This window comes from Mytilus trossulus, chromosome 8 (assembly GCF_036588685.1).
Source record: "Mytilus trossulus isolate FHL-02 chromosome 8, PNRI_Mtr1.1.1.hap1, whole genome shotgun sequence".
Lineage (NCBI taxonomy): Eukaryota > Metazoa > Mollusca > Bivalvia > Mytilida > Mytilidae > Mytilus > Mytilus trossulus.
The window spans coordinates 22,741,736-22,759,946 of record NC_086380.1 but is presented as its reverse complement, the minus strand read 5'-3'; the positions used below and the strand labels follow the sequence as shown (position 1 = coordinate 22,759,946).

General features: G+C 32.5%; 1 protein-coding gene across 5 annotated transcripts in view; it reads left to right on the top strand.

Annotated features, from left to right (window-relative positions):
• Window positions 1-18,211, top strand: part of LOC134680707 (helicase domino-like) — a 67,304-nt gene that overhangs the window by 16,920 nt on the left and 32,173 nt on the right. For all 5 annotated transcript variants that reach the window (XM_063539898.1, XM_063539900.1, XM_063539899.1 and 2 more), the window contains 10 exons: window positions 552-729; window positions 3,233-3,369; window positions 4,701-4,811; window positions 9,218-9,469; window positions 10,242-10,378; window positions 11,011-11,197; window positions 12,905-13,099; window positions 13,834-13,882; window positions 16,194-16,337; window positions 16,515-16,619. In XM_063539898.1, the coding sequence (XP_063395968.1) occupies window positions 552-729; window positions 3,233-3,369; window positions 4,701-4,811; window positions 9,218-9,469; window positions 10,242-10,378; window positions 11,011-11,197; window positions 12,905-13,099; window positions 13,834-13,882; window positions 16,194-16,337; window positions 16,515-16,619 (1,495 nt within the window). The remainder of the gene's footprint in view (window positions 1-551; window positions 730-3,232; window positions 3,370-4,700; window positions 4,812-9,217; window positions 9,470-10,241; window positions 10,379-11,010; window positions 11,198-12,904; window positions 13,100-13,833; window positions 13,883-16,193; window positions 16,338-16,514; window positions 16,620-18,211) is intronic.

Genomic DNA, 18,211 nt, shown 5'->3' with positions numbered 1-18,211 from the left:
TCAATTTTCATACACTTTTCTTCAAATCTCTTTGATGAACACATACAAAAACAGTAAGTTATGACAACAAGGAACAGACGCTAATTTAACTGACAACAAAAGATTTATGTGTCTTTATTAAGATATGGCAAGTTTCCAGATTGCAAAACAGATGGACCAATTTACACGATAAACGTAACAACAAAGATATAAAATGCATTTTATTTGAATAAAACATGACAAATCAAGTACAATACGATACATATTACAAATATAACATGTTAAAAACAATAACAATCGTGTTTTAGCAAAAATAGTCCGTACTCTTTTGATATTAGTATTAGTGATCTATAATAGTTTATGGCACTTCTCTCTGTTATGTCAGTTCATCCTTTGTTTGAATTGATTTGTACTAGTGCCACAGAATAATCGTCTTTCAATTGCTCTGAATGCTTTTGTTGTAGGGCATTCAAATCTCACGAAAGATACATAAACATAATTGTATATATATCTTTGTAATTCTCAGAACTCTCTTTAGAACAATGTTTTGATTGTGAAATATTTGACAATAGGTGAAGACAACCATTCCATTCCTGTTGAAACACACTATGAGAGAGTATCAACATGTAGGATTGGACTGGTTAGCTACTATGTATGAGAAAAGGCTTAATGGTATTCTGGCTGATGAAATGGGTCTGGGCAAGACAATCCAAACAATAGCACTTCTGGCTCATCTGGCATGTGAAAAAGGTAACATATAGGGCTGTCTGAAGGCACTTACTTTATCCCATTAAAATTTTAAATGTTCATGTAATATAGGTTGTGGGCAGTTTTTCACAGTAACCAATCAAATTTATTAGAAGTGTTGGGCCAAACTTAAAAATATGTTTGTTTGCAGTTTTCCGACTGTACCTTCAGACTGAAGGGTCGGTAGGTAGGAAAAATATTTTATTTTATCAGCCAAAATACAGTTTAAACAAGCAGTTACACTAAACCAAGTTTCTTGTGAAGAAAAAAAAACTATTTAAAACAACAAACACTGGACATGCTGAAAACCAACATCAAATGAACAGGCATTTTCAGCTAAAAAAAACTTTTTAACCAAAACTGAAACTTTAACAAAGTGTCATTATCCAATTTATGACATAAAATATGGTATAATTATTAAATACATGAACACTTATAAACAAGGAATGTCATGACTAGAACTGTTTTAAAGAAATATATTCAGACATGTATGCTTCTTGACTAGAATGTTTTCATGAGTAGAGTATTTTCATCAGAAAAATGTATATATTATAGATTTATAAGACAATTATTAAAGAGTGTATTTTTAATAAAAAAAAATTCACCATTGAATCTTCCTCAATTGAAAAAAAGTATTAAGACAACCGACTGTTTTCATATTTCTAACAATATTTAATTATATGTGATAAGGTTATATTTTTGCCAGGATTTTATGAAAACCAAAGAAATCTAAAGTTTGGGGTGAAATCCATAGCACCCCATTAAAAGTAAATGGTCTGAACTGAAATGTTTTTAATGCATAAAAAAAATTAACAGCATAGCTCCTAAGGACATGTTTGAATTGAATTCACACAGGCCACACAGTTTTGGTATATTTAATATTGTAAGAAAGAGAATAATTGCAATGAGTGGGGCAGCCCCCCTTATCCTAAAGAAGCATACTCATTGCAATCGAAGATAGATTTAATATAGAGAGAGTATATTTTTTTTTCAAGCTAACCATTCATTTTCTCTACATCTTTGTGTAGTTAAGGTTGCTTCTTATTGATTTGGCATGATCTATATCCATTAACATTTCAAATGAGCCCTTCCTCCGTACAGGCGTGTTTACAGATATCCATGAAGATTTAAGTCACCGAGGAGTGGTTTCATCTTTGTCGTCTTCACAACGATTTGTAGAAAATATGCCATACTTCAAGCTGCTGTCGAATTATTTAACCACTGAAATTGGTTCCACAGGCTCCACAGATTCTGAACCCGATTTGTTTGAGACAGAATGGTTATCGTGTCAGTTATGAATATCCACTGCATCATCGTCAATGATATCATCACACATCATTACATGTGCCTGAATCTGTATAAACAGTTTACTAATAAACTTTTTGTTTGGTATTTGTCTTAAAATTGACACGAGACGACAGCGTAAAGAACTCCTCCGTGACTTCATGGATACCTGTAAACAATTTCCATGTGCTTTATCATTAAATGGTCACATGAACGCTTGACGGGAAGCTAAGAAAAACCGAACTTGAAGTGCGTAATTGACCCAGATTTTAAATCATTTCCGGAAAGGACACAAAGTTCCGGATCGCTTCAATAGAGGTATTTAAAAAAAAAATCTTCAAATTTAAAGCAATAAAATTTTCATAGTCGGGAGGATTTTCAAGGGTCGGTCGGTAAACTGCAAACAAACAATATTTTAATTTAAGCCTTGGTGTTGACTACCATATATACATTTCAGGAAAGGTGATAACTTCTTGTTATACTTTTCTAAAAAGATCTAATGCATTTGAACTATTAAGGGAATATTGTTATGCAGAACATTGGAGCAAGGTGAAATTTTAATTTGAAGGATACATGGATATACCATATTGCCATTAGAATTTGAGAAAATGTGAAGAACCAAGTGAGCTTTGGCCACAATCATCATTGGGGTATCTTGTTTAAAAAAAATATGTCCTGTGACCTGGCAAACCAACCAAGACTGATACCATGGCTAAAACATAGGGGTAACATGTCGATTTTGTCTTATATCTCTGAAACCAAAGCATTTAAAGCAAATCTGCAAACGGTAAAATTGAATATCAGGTGAAGATCTATCTGCCTTGAAATTTTCAGAGGAATCGTATTACCGGTTGTTAGGTTGCTGCCCCTGAATTGGTAATTTTAAGAAAATTCTTGTTTTTGGTTATCTTGTTGAATATTATTATAAGAGATAAACTGTAAACAGCAATAATGTTCAGTCAAGTAAAAAATGAATTGTGAGCATTTAAATTTTTGAGATTATAAGGCGAAACATTGGTAAATGTTTCGTAAGAGAACTCTCGTACATAAACCACTAACATCATCCATCAGATGCAGTATACTGTATCAGATCAGCAATGTGAGTGACATTTTTTTACAGACTGGAATTTAAATCCTAATTTTAGGGTCTCTTTCAATGAACTAGGCCTTCATTTGATTTTCAGCTATTTGGTGGTTAATATAACTGCAATTTCATTTTCAGTGATTTGGGGACCTCATTTGATTGTTGTACCAACAAGTGTTATGTTAAATTGGGAACTTGAATTGAAGAAATGGTGTCCAGCATTTAAGATCTTGACTTACTATGGAACACAGAAAGAAAGAAAATTGAAGAGACAGGTAATCATAGTTTTATGAAACTACAATTCAAAGTATTAATTTTCCATTTTGGACTGACACTTTAAATATGCATTTTGGAAATAAACACAGTACTGACATATCCTGGAAAATATATTTTGTCCTGTTGATTTTGTAATACATTCGTAAGAAAAATTTGAAGAATCATCAATCGTCCTGAAAATGTCAAACCCAAATATTATAACTGTTTTGGGGATGGATCCTTTTGCCTTTCCTCAAAGCTAAACTAGGATTCGTCTGGTAAAGGTGTTTGAAGTCTTAATGGAAGTTACTAATTTGGAATAAGAAATCCCTTGCTCACTCTCATGAAAGATCATATATCTTTTGTGAATTTTGACAGGGATATATTAACTTTGATCTGTTTAAAACGCATTGATCATCTTAAATATGGACAATGTGTCCTGTCACAGATTACATTGTAGGCTATTTATCATATGTTGGACACTATGTCTAATATGCTTTAGCCTTAGATCAAATTACAGTTACAGTAAAAATAATATAACATGCTAAACAAGAGATATGCCTATAGATATGGGAAGATGTGGCAAGAGTGCCAATGAGACAACTCTCTTTCTAAGTAACAATTTATAATAGTAAATCATTATAGCCTTAGGTCAAGGTACTCTTCAACACTAAGCCTAGGCTCACACCAAACAGCAAGTTATAAGGGCCTCCAAAAAATTACTAGTGTAAAACCTTTCAAACAGGAAAACCAATTGTCTAACCTATATATATAAAAATAAAAAAAAAAAACCGAGAAACACTTATGAACCAAATGACAACTCCTGAACAGCAGATTCCTGACTAGCTTGTAAACTTTGTTTGGTTGTTTGCTGGGATTGAGCAACTCATTAGCCCTAAAGAAAAAAATTAATCCTTCCCTACATGTTTTCAAAACTTAAAAAGTATTTTAAACCTTAATAAGACTGAATTCAGTGAAAACACCATTGTTCCTTTAAAAAACTTATAAATAATTTGGGTATATTGTCTGATTGACTGTTTTAAGGTTAGTATACACATCATTATTATAAATCGAGATTATAAGGCGAAATATTGGTAAATGTTTCGTAAGAGAACTCTCGTACAGTAACCACTAACATCATCCATCAGATGCAGTATACTGTATCAGATCAGCAATGTTAGTTACATTTATTATTAAGTTCAATTGCTTTTATGATTTTTCACACTGAGGAGAAAGAGAACACATTTCTCTTGCTGCAATAAACTTTTTATGTGTGTACTTTTAATATGTGAAAATAAATATTTACAAGCAAAAAAGAAGTTATTTAACAAAAATGTTCTTCTGCTTTCAGGGTTGGACCAAAACCAATGCATTCCATGTTTGTATAACATCTTACAAATTGGTCATTCAGGATCACCAGGCTTTCAGAAGGAAGAAATGGAAATATCTTATTTTGGATGAGGTAAGTAATAAACACATTGCTTACAAAACAACTTAATAAAATTTCAATCATGTTCAGAAGAAAAAAAGCTATGACGACTGATAAGACTGTCCATTACTATAGTGAGGTTATCAAATGCTAAATAAACAACAAGGTTTTAATGATCACAACGAATTAAGTTGGCTATTATTGTACAAATCGAGATTATAAGGCGAAATATTGGTAAATGTTTCGTAAGAGAACTCTCGTACATAAACCACTAACATCATCCATCAGATGCAGTATACTGTATCAGATCAGCAATGTTAGTTACAAAATATAGGGTTTGTTCATTATGATAACTAGTGCTTGTGCTCATGATTTATAGTGGAAATACCTGATTATGTTATAATCAAGCATGTCAGTATGTGCATCTGTACAATTCATTTCAACTTTCCTACTTTAAAACCAGTGATGAAAGTAAAAATGACCAGAAGATGTGAAGTGTTGACAGAGAAAAGGCCCCTCTATAAGTTAATTCTGTCTTGAGATTGGTAGAAAACTACATTGATCATGGCAAAAAAAGTTACTTAAGACCTCCCTGATTACTTATTCACACCCTGCCGGGCCATCTGTAATGCATTACTTTTCCTTTTAGACAAATGTTTGTGACGTTCATTAAAAATTGCTTAGAAACGAGGGAACACACTTTGAAAATGTGAAGAGCTAATATATTTGAACTTCAACAACATATTACATACATGCATGTAGTTAGAATGTTCAGTTGCCTTTCAATTTTCCCTTAAGTTTTGTATGGAATAGCCCTTATTGCAAAAATGTGATATGATAAATAAACTATCTAAGTTTGTCAAGGCTTTGTTTGCTTAAATGCTTGAATAACAACAGTTGTATGTACTACACGTTATAACCAATAGATTCCCTTTCTCACAAACCATTCTGGAACAAGTTTCTAAATTGGGTACCAAGAGAGGGTATAGAAAAGTACTATTTAAAACGCTTCATTTGTCCAGTTCAGTAGTATTGAAGTGTCCTGTCATAGTTGACACGCATAGTATGCTAACAGGGAACTTGTGGGGTAAAACAGAGGAACTAAAACAAAACTGCAGCACACCATGATAAACCAAAGGGTGGCAACTGAAAAATCATTCATCAAAGAAGCCATGCAATAAGTTTTAAATCGGTTTTGGACTAGAGTAAATAGTCTATAAATCTAACCTCACGAAAAAATCCCAACTAAATGGACATTAACAAAACAATCACTTGACATAAAAATATGCGACTAAATGTTGTTGAAGGCCAGCTATTTTATACCTCTATTTGTGTCAGAAAACATGTAATATGACTTCCGCCCATTGTGTATGTTCCATTTATAAATGAAAACCAAGAAAAGATAAAAAGAACTGTTTAAAATGTTTCAATTGATCATTGAGGAACTATTTTCTAAGATGGATACAAAGTTGGGGTTTAAAATAGACTTGTTGAAAAACATTTCTGAAGAAACAAAATTTCAACTAAAGCAAACAGTAAGCTAATACTATTCCTTTCTCACAAACCATTCTGGAACCAGTTTCTAAATTGGGTACCAAGAGAGGGTATAGAAAAGTACTATTTAAAACGCTTCATTTGTCCAGTTCAGTGGTATTGAAGTGTCCTGTCATAGTAGACACATACAGAATATTAAACAAGGACATTTTGGTCTAATTTGAAATATTTAACCCAATCTGCATGGAACTATTAACAAATTAAATTGCTAATAAATCAGAATTTACTGAATAAAAAAATTACATTCACATAAAAATATGTGTAAATGATTGTTCACATATTGAAAGCTAGCTATTAGAACTTGTATTTTGTCTGAGAACATGTGCAAGATCCCTTTTCACAACCAACCAGGAACCAGTTTCTTAATTGGGTACCAAGAGAGGGTATAGAAAAGTACTATTTAAAACGCTTCATGTGTCCAGTTCAGTGGTATTGAAGTGTCCTGTCATAGTAAACAAATACAGCATATTAAACTATAACCTTGTGGTCTAATTTAGAATTATTTAAAGCAAAACAGCATGGAACTATCTCTAATAATCAGATTTTACTAAAAAAGAAATCTCAATTTGACCACATTAAAAAATGACATTCACATAAAAATGTGTAAGTAATTGCTCAAATGTTGAAAGCTAGCTATTAGTACTTTTTTTTCTGAAAACATGCTTCAAATCCTTTCTCACAACCAACCAGGAACCAGTTTCTAAATTGGGTACCAAGAGAGGGTATACCAAAGTACTATTTAAAACGCTTCATTTGTCCAGTTCAGTGGTATTGAAGTGTCCTGTCATAGAAGACATACATATTGCTTTATACTCCGTCAAGAATCATTGATGCGGGGGTGGTAACTTAAAAATTATCAATGACATATACAAGCTTTTATTACTGTTGCATAGATGCCAACCATTACGATTTTTGCGTAGTTTCTCCGATTTTGCCATTAAAACTACGCTATTACGGTCAAAGTCGAATAGTTACGGATTACCAATCATCGCCGTTCAATTTTGTAAAACACAGATTTTTATCATTACTTTTCCGTCCTGGTCCGGTTTTTAGAAAACGCCAATGTAATGCTTCCGGTTTCTCTGGAGTTATCAACCTATTGTCGAGTAACTAACTGACTTCCGAAGGGGCAAACTTGCATTTTATGAGTAGATTTCCCCCTTTCTCTACTTCTCCTTGACAAAACGAAACTGTACGAGTCGAGAACATCTGAACAATTAATTAATGGAATACATACTACAGACAACATTATAAATGACAAATTTTAGTGCACATTACCTTGCAACCACTCGTCAGTATTTTTTATTGGTAAGTGCACGTTTATGAATGATTACTGAAAACTTTTCAAAAATACGGAAAATTTCATAGTTTGTTACTGATTGTGTCAAAAGGGGGTTGGCATCTATGCTGTTGGGAGATATGACATAAAATTGTTTTCAGATTGAAAAATATTTCACTGAAAAATATTTGATCTTAAGTTTTTTGACAGGCATTGAAAGTATTCCTTGAAAGAATTAGAAATTCACAGTGGTTGAAACTAGTACCATCACTAAAACCAATACAATACTATTCCTTTCTCACAAACCATTCTGGAACAAGTTTCTAAATTGGGTACCAAGAGAGGGTATAGAAAAGTACTATTTAAAACGCTTCATTTGTCCAGTTCAGTGGTATTGAAGTGTCCTGTCATAGTAGACACGTACAGCATACTAAACAAGGACCTTGTGATTTTGTTTGAAATATTTGACCCAACTGGCAAAGAACCATTTACTTATTTTTCTAAGTAAATGTTAATAAATCAGATTTTACTAAATACTAAAATTATATTCTCATAAAAATATGTAAACAATTGTTCACATATTGAAAGCTAGCAATTAGAACTTGTCTTCTGTCTGAAAACATGTACAAGATCCCTTTTCACAACCAACCAGGAACCAGTTTCTAAATTGGGTACCAAGAGAGGGTATAGAAAAGAACTATTTAAAACGCTTCATTTGTCCAGTTCAGTGGTATTGAAGTGTCCTGTCATAGAAGACATACATATTGCTTTATACTCAGTCAAGAATCATTGATACGGTGGGCGGTATCTTAAAAATTATCAATGAAAAATACAACAAGCTATAATAACTGTTGGGAGATTGACATAAAATTGTTTTCAGATTAAAAAATATTTCACTGAAAAATAGTTGATCTTAACAGTTTTTTTCACAGGCATTAAAAGTATTCCTTGAAAGAATTAGAAATTTACAGTTGTTGAAACTAGTACCATCACTAAAACAATACAATACTATTCCTTTCTCACAAACCATTCTGGAACAAGTTTCTAAATTGGGTACCAAGAGAGGGTATAGAAAAATACTATTTAAAACGCTTCATTTGTCCAGTTTAGTGGTATTGAAGTGTCCTGTCATAGTAGACACATACAGAATATTAAACAAGGACCTTGTGATTTTGTTTGAAATATTTGACCCAACTGGCATGGAACCATTTACTTATTTTATTAAGTAAATGGCTAATAAATCAGATTTTACTAAATTAAAAAATTATATTCACATAAATATCTGTAAACAATTGTTTGCATGTTGAAAGCTAGCTATTAGAACTTGTATTCTGTGTGAAAACATGTGTAAGATCCCTTTTCACAACCAACCAGGAACCAGTTTCTAAATTGGGTACCAAGAGAGGGTATACCAAAGTACTATTTAAAACGCTTCATTTGTCCAGTTCAGTGGTATTGAAGTGTCCTGTCATAGTAGACATGCATAAGGGATTAAAAAAAAATAATCAAATTGTAAAACAGTAAACAGTAAAAATTTGGTTATTGACAAGTGAAGAACATGATATTATAGATAGGTTTAATATAAGTTAAATGTTTTTTATTCCAGGCTCAGAACATCAAGAATTTTAAATCCCAAAGATGGCAGATGTTGTTAAACTTCTCAAGTCAGCGGAGACTTCTCCTTACTGGTACCCCTCTACAGAACAGTTTGATGGAGTTGTGGTCCTTGATGCATTTCCTTATGCCCCATGTGTTCCAGTCACATAAAGAATTCAAGGAATGGTTTGCTAACCCGTTAACTGGTATGATAGAAGGCAGTCATGAATACAATGAAAGTCTCATCAGAAGGTTACATAAGGTAAAATATTATTCTATTAGATTATTTAAGAATTAAAGATAAATTGTAAGTGCTAGTAGCCTATTCTATTTACATTATACAAGGTTTTACTGGTGAATTATCATTAGAAATGATTAGCCTGAATACTTATGTTTTATAATTGAACAATTCATTTATATAGTTGATATGAAAAGTTTATTTATATTGTCTATATATAAATTAGCCATTCTAAATCTGTTTGCTGTTCAATGGATTGTTTCAACTTTCATAAAAAAAAGTTGACATTACATTTTTACTCTTTGTCATTGATTGAAAGTATAATAAGATTTGTCTATTTCTATAATGTTATGGATTACTGTCATGTTTTTGGTTTAAACAAAAAATATATTTTTATCGAGGCAGTAAAGACGGATCATTGATAAATGTTGCGTATGAAAGTCCTCGTACATAAATCACTAACATCATCCATCAGATGCAGTATACTGTATCAGTTCAGCAATGTTAGTTACAAAATATAAGGTTTATTATGCCCATATCTGTCTTGTCAAACTTTACGTATGTCCCAGAATTGGATTCCGTTATCTTATGTTTACCAATGTTATGAAACTTATACATAATGGATTTTACCACAAAACACATCAAGTTTGACTTGGATAGCATCACTTTTACCATTCTCAAGTAATGACTGTTGAATGCAAGTGCATTGTCTGTGTCCCATGGATACATTCTCCACTTATTTCTATTTAATATGTCATGTATTAGTATGAAAACTTACAAGATAACTTACTTACAGGTATTGAGACCATTCTTATTGAGGAGATTAAAATGTGATGTTGAGAAACAGATGCCTAAGAAGTTTGAACATGTTGTAATGTGTCACTTGTCCAAAAGACAAAGATACCTTTATGAAGATTTCATGTCTCAAGGAGCGTAAGTAATGTTTTTACTTCAAGTTTATATTAATAAACATAAGCTGCTATCTATCCTTAGGTGGCATAATGTTTGATCAGGGCTATTCCAGAATAAAATGTATGGGGGTGTTGGAAGGCACATTGTAATTTGTATTAATAATACATGGGTGATGGGTAACAGAGCAACTTTTCACACTATAATGCACTATAATTCTCAATTACAATTGTCTGGGTGGCGGGTGCTGACTAAAACTGCCTTCCAACTCCTCCATACATTTTTTTTCTGGAATAGCCCTCATTTTAAATGGGTTCTAAACTTGAAATTTGTTCTTTAAAATGTATATTTTATTGAGGCAGTAAAGACGGACCATTGATATTAAATGCTTCGTATGAAAGTCCTCGTACATAAATCACTAACATCATCCATCAGATGCAGTATACTGTATCAGATCAGCAATGTTAGTTACATATGTTATGTCTGTCTATTTAGTAAGTTTTTAATGCTTTCTCAACTGAAGCAGCCACTTTAGAGGAATATTTTGTGTCTGAAATATTAAAGGCCAAGTCCTACGAGACAAGAAAGTATAATTAGCAAAGTTGTTCAAAATTAAATGTCCAGACAGCCATTAAATAACCTTTCTTTTATTTCAGAACAAGAGAAACTTTACAATCAGGACATTTCATGTCTGTAATCAATGTACTGATGCAGTTGAGAAAAGTCTGTAATCATCCAAGTTTGTTTGATCCACGACCAATTATTTCACCATTCCAGGCCGAGGGCATATGTTATCGCACATCTTCATGTGTCCTGAACGTTTTAGAATATGATCCATTGAGGGTAAGCTATTACAGTAGTATGGCCGAACTTGTATCCATTTGGAATTTCATGTATTTTTCAAATATAGAAGTGGAGTTAGATTTGGAAGGACAATGCATTGACTTGTTTATTTATTTCGACTGATACTTTATGCAACAATGAAGATATACCGAAGTTTGATAGCATACTGGTGCTTATCATGAGCTAGTAATGTGAAAAACTCTCGAACACTAAAACTCTTATATAATCCGCTGAATGCAGTACACTGTATTTGGCCGCTATATCAGATACAGACTTAAAATTTTCAAGAGGAGATCTTCTGGTTAACCTCTGCCCTTTTCTCTCTTGCCTTACATTTTCTTAGAAACATAACAATTTCGATACCTTCTTATGCATGTCAAAAGGCTTCATCTGGTTATGCCTTACTATGTGAAATTTTGATATATGGTATAGAGCTTTATCTGTTAATTCTATACCTTGTGGTAGGATTTCAGTTCCTGTGAAGTTCTTTTACAGGTTTACTAAAAACTTATTTTCAAATGTTTGTTCTGTCTCAATTTTCATCTTAGTCTTCCTCGTTTTTGCAATTTCAAAATTTATTGATTTTCGTATTTACTGCAAATGACAACCAACATTATTTTACTCTGAGATATAATTTGTTTGCATTCTTTTGCTAATAATACTTTGTTTATTATTGTTTGAATGAATTTGAAGATAGATAAGTTTTTTTGGAATGACATGAGAATGATATTTCATCTCTTTTTGTGGTGCAAGGTAATAAAATGATACGAAATTAGGAACTTGTAAAATGACAAAATGAGGATCTTTTCATTTATTATTAGTAGCTATATGCACACTAATTGTCATAAAGATGATATATATCGAGGTTTGATAGCATTCTAGTGCTTTATATGAGCTGGTGGTGTGAAAAACTCTCGAACAGTGAATCTCTGATTTAATCCGCTAAATGCAGTAAACTGTATTAAGCCGCAAAATCAGATACAAACTTGAAACTATTATTAAAATAACTGGTTTAACTCTGTCCCTTACTTTTGCTGTCGACAAGAACAAGTTTAATACCTTGATATATGGCATATAGACATACTTGTGATACTTGCTCCTTTTATACATGTTCTATGTCTTGTTAACTGAAAACCTGTATCTCTAGAATGTCATGCACAATTAGTTTGTTTCATCATACATCTTCATATTTGTCTTCATGCCATGACTCAGATTTTCAATAGCAATAGCCAACTCTTGTTTTTGGGTATCATTAGTTTTCAATAGCTCAGTTTATCTTGTTGGCATGTATTCCTTTACAAATATATTTTCCATGAAGGGAGGGAATCAATATTCAGAAATTCAGGGAAAGATCTGAAGAATGATCTTTATTTTCTCGTCCTGTTGCTACTTATAAGGGTTAATTTACTTTTAAATAAAATCTCAGATTGGCAATTTTTTTAGTGAATATTTACTTCATGTAACAATGAATATATACCGAAGTTTGATAGCATACTGGTGCTTATTATGAGCTAGTAATGTGAAAAACTCTCGAACACTAAAACTCTTATATAATCCGCTGGATGCAGTACACTGTATTTGGCCGCAATATCAGATACAGACCACAAATCAGAAATGAGAGAGCAAAGATTTAACAGTTTTATGTTTCTTTTGCTTTATATTGAATATATAAATATTATATCAAAAGATGATGTTTTTGTTTTATAGGATATAGACTTGTATAGTTTATACCCCAGTTTAGCTGACATGGAGATAAATCTACCAGCATTTGTTGCTCATCGGGTAAGGGGACTGCAAACAAGTAGAAAGTTGATAGAAGAAATAGATGATGTGGAGGAATGTGAACAACGACCAGTCCCAGGAAAACTTCAGCCTACCTCATTTCCAAGCGTCTTCCAACAGGTACCTAGTTACACACAACTTACTTTTTAAAAAATTAAAAGGGTAGGTAGGTAGTCAATATCATTTTATTTTACAGTCATTTATTAGTTGATTACTTTTAGGGAATCAGTCAGACTTTAACAGTACTGTGTGATGTGTTTTCAGATTCATCACTCAACATCTTCCTGTTTACCGAACACTTGTTTCATTTTACACATGATCGTAAAGTTTTCGTCACAACTGTCTCGGGAACTACAATACTTGAATTTGGTTTCAGTTTTTATATAAGTCAGTTACACCTTGTGCTGCATTTTCAGATACATCCCTCAACAACTTCTTGTTTACTGTCAAGTATTTCGGTGGGGGTATCAGTGAGCTGTAGCTCAGTTTCACCTGTTTAATCAGTTGTTATACACACTGATGAAGATAATATATATCGAGGTTTGATAGCATTCTAGTGCTTTATATGAGCTGGTGGTGTGAAAAACTCTCGAACAATAAAACTCTTGATATAATCCGCTAAATGCAGTAAACTGTATTAAGCCGCAATATCAGATACACGCTTTAAATCTATTAGAACTACTGGTTTACCTGTGCAGACACCAGTAAATTTTTTTAGACTATATCACAGCCTGAAGATGCCATCTTGTTTTTTTGTTCGGCTGCTGTCTCATCGAAGTATACTCCTATTCACATTTATATTTATATAGGATTTAACTGTTTAAAAGATTTTAAATGTGTTGTTTTTATTTCAGTGTGGAAGGTCTTCACCAGCAATTACAAGTACTGTAATGTCCAATGGTGGTAAGTTGATATTTTCTCTGGATCAGTTTTTAAAAATAATAAAATCACATCAAGCTGAAAGAGGTATTCATTGTAACTTTTCTGAATCAGAAAGTTGATTGATAATCCTTTTTGTATTAGTTTGTATTTAATCTTACGAGGTGTAAGTATTAACACACAGTTTTTAGTACTGCTGTGGTATGAGCCATCTCGTACATTAAATCTAGTATCATACCACATCATGGCAATATATAATGTACATGATTAAAAACTCTAGAACAGTTCTTACTTTCAAATTATTGCTCTCTGATACTGTAATATATGATCCAATGAAGCAAAAACACTTGTGGACTAGAGAAAAGTTCATGAGTAAAAATGTTTCGATAATAACCAAAGGATCATTCTCGTGAACACACTCAAGTCCATGTACTGTGACTGCACTACATATACAACATTGGTTGGGACCTCATTCACAACCTTTTAAGCCTTAGATGAACATGGTGAATGTGATTTCTCAAATATTTCTTGCCATGACAATTAAAAAAGACCTCTGTAATGGTATTAACCATACACATTTTGCAAGGTTAATTGACTTCAATTTTGAAAGCCAAACAACAGTGTAATCTGGCAAAACTATACAAATTAATTTTTTTTTCATGAGTTTGTGAATGTGTCCTGTTCAACACCAATTTTCTAAGACCCTCATGGGTAGGCAGGGTGGTAAAATAAAAAGATGTTCTGTTTTCTTTCATATTGATGATAATGATTAATTTATTTCAAAACTCATTTTCAAAGTTTCAAAATATACTTAACATTATTAGATAGTACATCATAAGCCTATTTAGCTGAATAACTATTTTGGGTTGTACTTCGATATGCAAGTCCTCTTTTATCATACGAGGTGTAAGTATTAACACACAGTTAATAGTACTGCTGTGGTATGAGCCATTTCGTACAATAAATCTAGTAACATACCACATCATGGCAATATATAATGTACATGATTAAAAACTCTAGAACAGTTCTTACTTTCAGATTATTGCTCTCTGATACTGTAATATCTGATTCAATGAAGCAAAAACACTTCTGTCATCTTGTGGACTAGAGAAAAGTTCATGAGTAAAAATGTTTTCGATAATAACCAAAGGATCATTCTCGTGAACACACTCAAGTCCATGTACTGTGACTTCACTACATATACAACATTGTTTGGGACCTCATTCACAACCTTTTAAAGCCTTACATGAACATGGTGAATGTGATTTCTTGAACCTTCAAAATTTGAAAAGCCAAACAACAATGTTTTCTCTGATATTTATGACCATAACAAATTTATTTCACAACTCATAGTTATAACCATAAAACTTTTGCAAGGTTATAAAATGACCAGTTTGTTAATGTGTTTTGTTAATACCCTGATCGTGTGCAAGACCCTCATCTGTACTTGCAAAAACCTTGTATTTACTTTTATCTGAACTTGAAAACAATGCATTTGATTCTACAACTCATATTCAAACTTTCAAAATAGACTTTGACCACATCTTCCTATATCTATTGACATTAATAAAAGTTGCATCATAAGCCTATTAACTGTATGGTTATTTTGTACTCAGATATGTAAGTCTTCTTTATCTTACGAGGTGTAAGTATTAACACACAGTTAATAATACTGCTGTGGTATGAGCCATCTCTTACATTAAATCTAGTAGCATACCACATCATGGCAGTATATAATGTACATGATTAAAAACTCTAGAACAGTTCTTAACTATACCCATATCAATAATGCAAAACACTTCTTGCATCTTTGTGGACTAGAGACTGTATTGAAAACACCTAAAGCTTTTCAATTCCTTATTATGTCTTGGACAATTTGAAAGACTGATAGAATGTCATAATCTGTGTTGGAATGTCAGTGTTCAAAATATACCAGAACATGTAAAAACACAATTCCAAGTGGATAGATATATCAACCATGATGTCTTTTATGACTGATTTCTCAATCATTTCGTTCTTTGACAAATTAAGGAAAAGGTCCATTATAGTCAAGTCATTAAAAAAGTGCATTATAAACTTATTCAGCTGAATGAATGTAATTAACCCATTCAGGTTGCACTGTTTGATAAATGTAACGAGGTGTAAGTATTAACACACAGTTAATAATACTGCTGTGGTATGAGCCATCTCGTACATTAAATCTAGTAACATACCACATCATGGCAGTATATAATGTACATGATTAAAAACTCTAGAACAGTTCAAACTTTCAAACTAGTACTTAGATTCATGTGTTTTAACTTGTTTATCAAATATTTTGTACTTTGTATTTTAGGTTACCCTGCCTCCTCTGTTCCTGTGATGACACCAACGGTCACTACAGTATCAACTCCAGGAATGGTCACAGTGGCTTCCAGTATGCCAGTCACAAGTGTGGTACAGACCAACAAACTACAGACAAAAGTGGTTCCTCAGTCTGGTAAGGATCATCTGATAAACATCACCACTCAATTATGTTTGGATAAGAGGATCTTATCTAAGATAATTTTTCTTTATATAACATTTCAATATTGTGCATATTATAGGATATTTTTTTTATTTGTGATCAAATGATGTCAAGAATTTAAAGTAAAACATGTTTTTTGTTTTTTTTTAGCTGGACAGACACCGGTTTCCACTCAGCCAATCACAGTACAGATACAACAGACTGACCAAGGAGCAAGACTGATGATACCTGCTGGACAGTTGTCTCAGTTACCAGGTAAATATATCTTGAACAATCAAAATAGACTGCTTACCAGCACTTCATGCTTTCACCATGATTTAAATGCTTTTGCAACACAAATAGGAGAGAATTGTAAAGCCAGGAAAAGTTATTATGCAACAGGAACACTCAAGTACTTAAGGAATGACTAATATTTTTTCTGTCTATGAAGAAATAACATAAAAAAATTTGTGCACACTGAATAACGCGCATAACCGGTTATTTATTAGTGTGCACCAAATTTTTTATATAATTTCCAATAGACAGAAAAAATATTATAAAAAAGAAGATGTGTTATGATTGCCAATGACACAACTATCCACTGAAGACCAAAATGACTCAAACATTAACAACTATAGGTCACCGTACAGCCTTCAACAATGAGCAAAGCCCATACCACATAGTCAGCTATACATTGGATTAGTCATTTCTTATAGTTTAATACTAAATTCCATTTTAAACCGTAGAAAACGATGAAAAAAACGTTGATAATGTCATGGTCACTTGACTAAATTATGTCTATGAGCTCATAACAAAATAACGTCAGCCAATCAGAAGATGTGTTACATACCAAATTAATTTATAAAACAATAACTAGAATTTGCTGTGTAAAAAAGATACAAATAAGTAACAGTCAGACATACTATTTTGGTGTAAGTCTCTAATTATATAGATACCATAAAAAAAATTATGGAGTCAAGAGTCACCAGATGTGTAGATTATTGCCACTTTGGTGCTAGTGATTTCCTACATTAAATCATGGCTTTATGCACTGAGTTCTTGCTTTATCAGAGATACTTGGTTACCTTAGCTTGGGACAGTTAATGAATAATAATATGAATAAAATCCCGTCAGGTCAAACAAGAATTGAAAATAAGTTCTGGTTACGTGCAGCATTTAAGAGTAAGAGCCAAATCTGCTCTCTAGTTGGAATGTGTCCAGGCAGGTCGTCATCAAGGTGTCCAGTTTCCTTCAATAAATCGTGAGTTCTTGCTTTATCAAAGATACTTTGTTATCTTGGTTGTACTTGCTCTATCCAGTTTGAATGTGTTCAGGCAGGCCGTCATCAACGTGTTGTTCTGTATTACAATGCCCCAGTTATATGGGTGTTATATTTATTGTAATGAATCGAGATTATAAGGCGAAATATTGGTAAATGTTTCGTAAGAGAACTCTCGTACATAAACCACTAACATCATCCATCAGATGCAGTATACTGTATCAGATCAGCAATGTTAGTTACAAAATATAAGGTTTGCTCTTAATAATGATAAACTAATATTCTTATAGTGGAAGACCCATTGATATCAAGCTTGTTAGTATTATGCATCGGTACAAATCCTTTTTTAAACTTTCCTACTTTAAAACCCCTTGGATTTTAACGATGAAAATCCTAGTAATTATACACTATTAACTACAGAAGCTGTGTAGTGTTTACAGAAAAAAAATACTTGTTACTTCATACTTTCTCCTTCAAATGAATAAAACTACATTGATCATGGTTAAAAAAGGGGACATCCCTGTTCTACATTTATTCACACATTGCTGGGCATTCTGTGATGGCTCCCTTTACTTTTTCCTTTTGACAA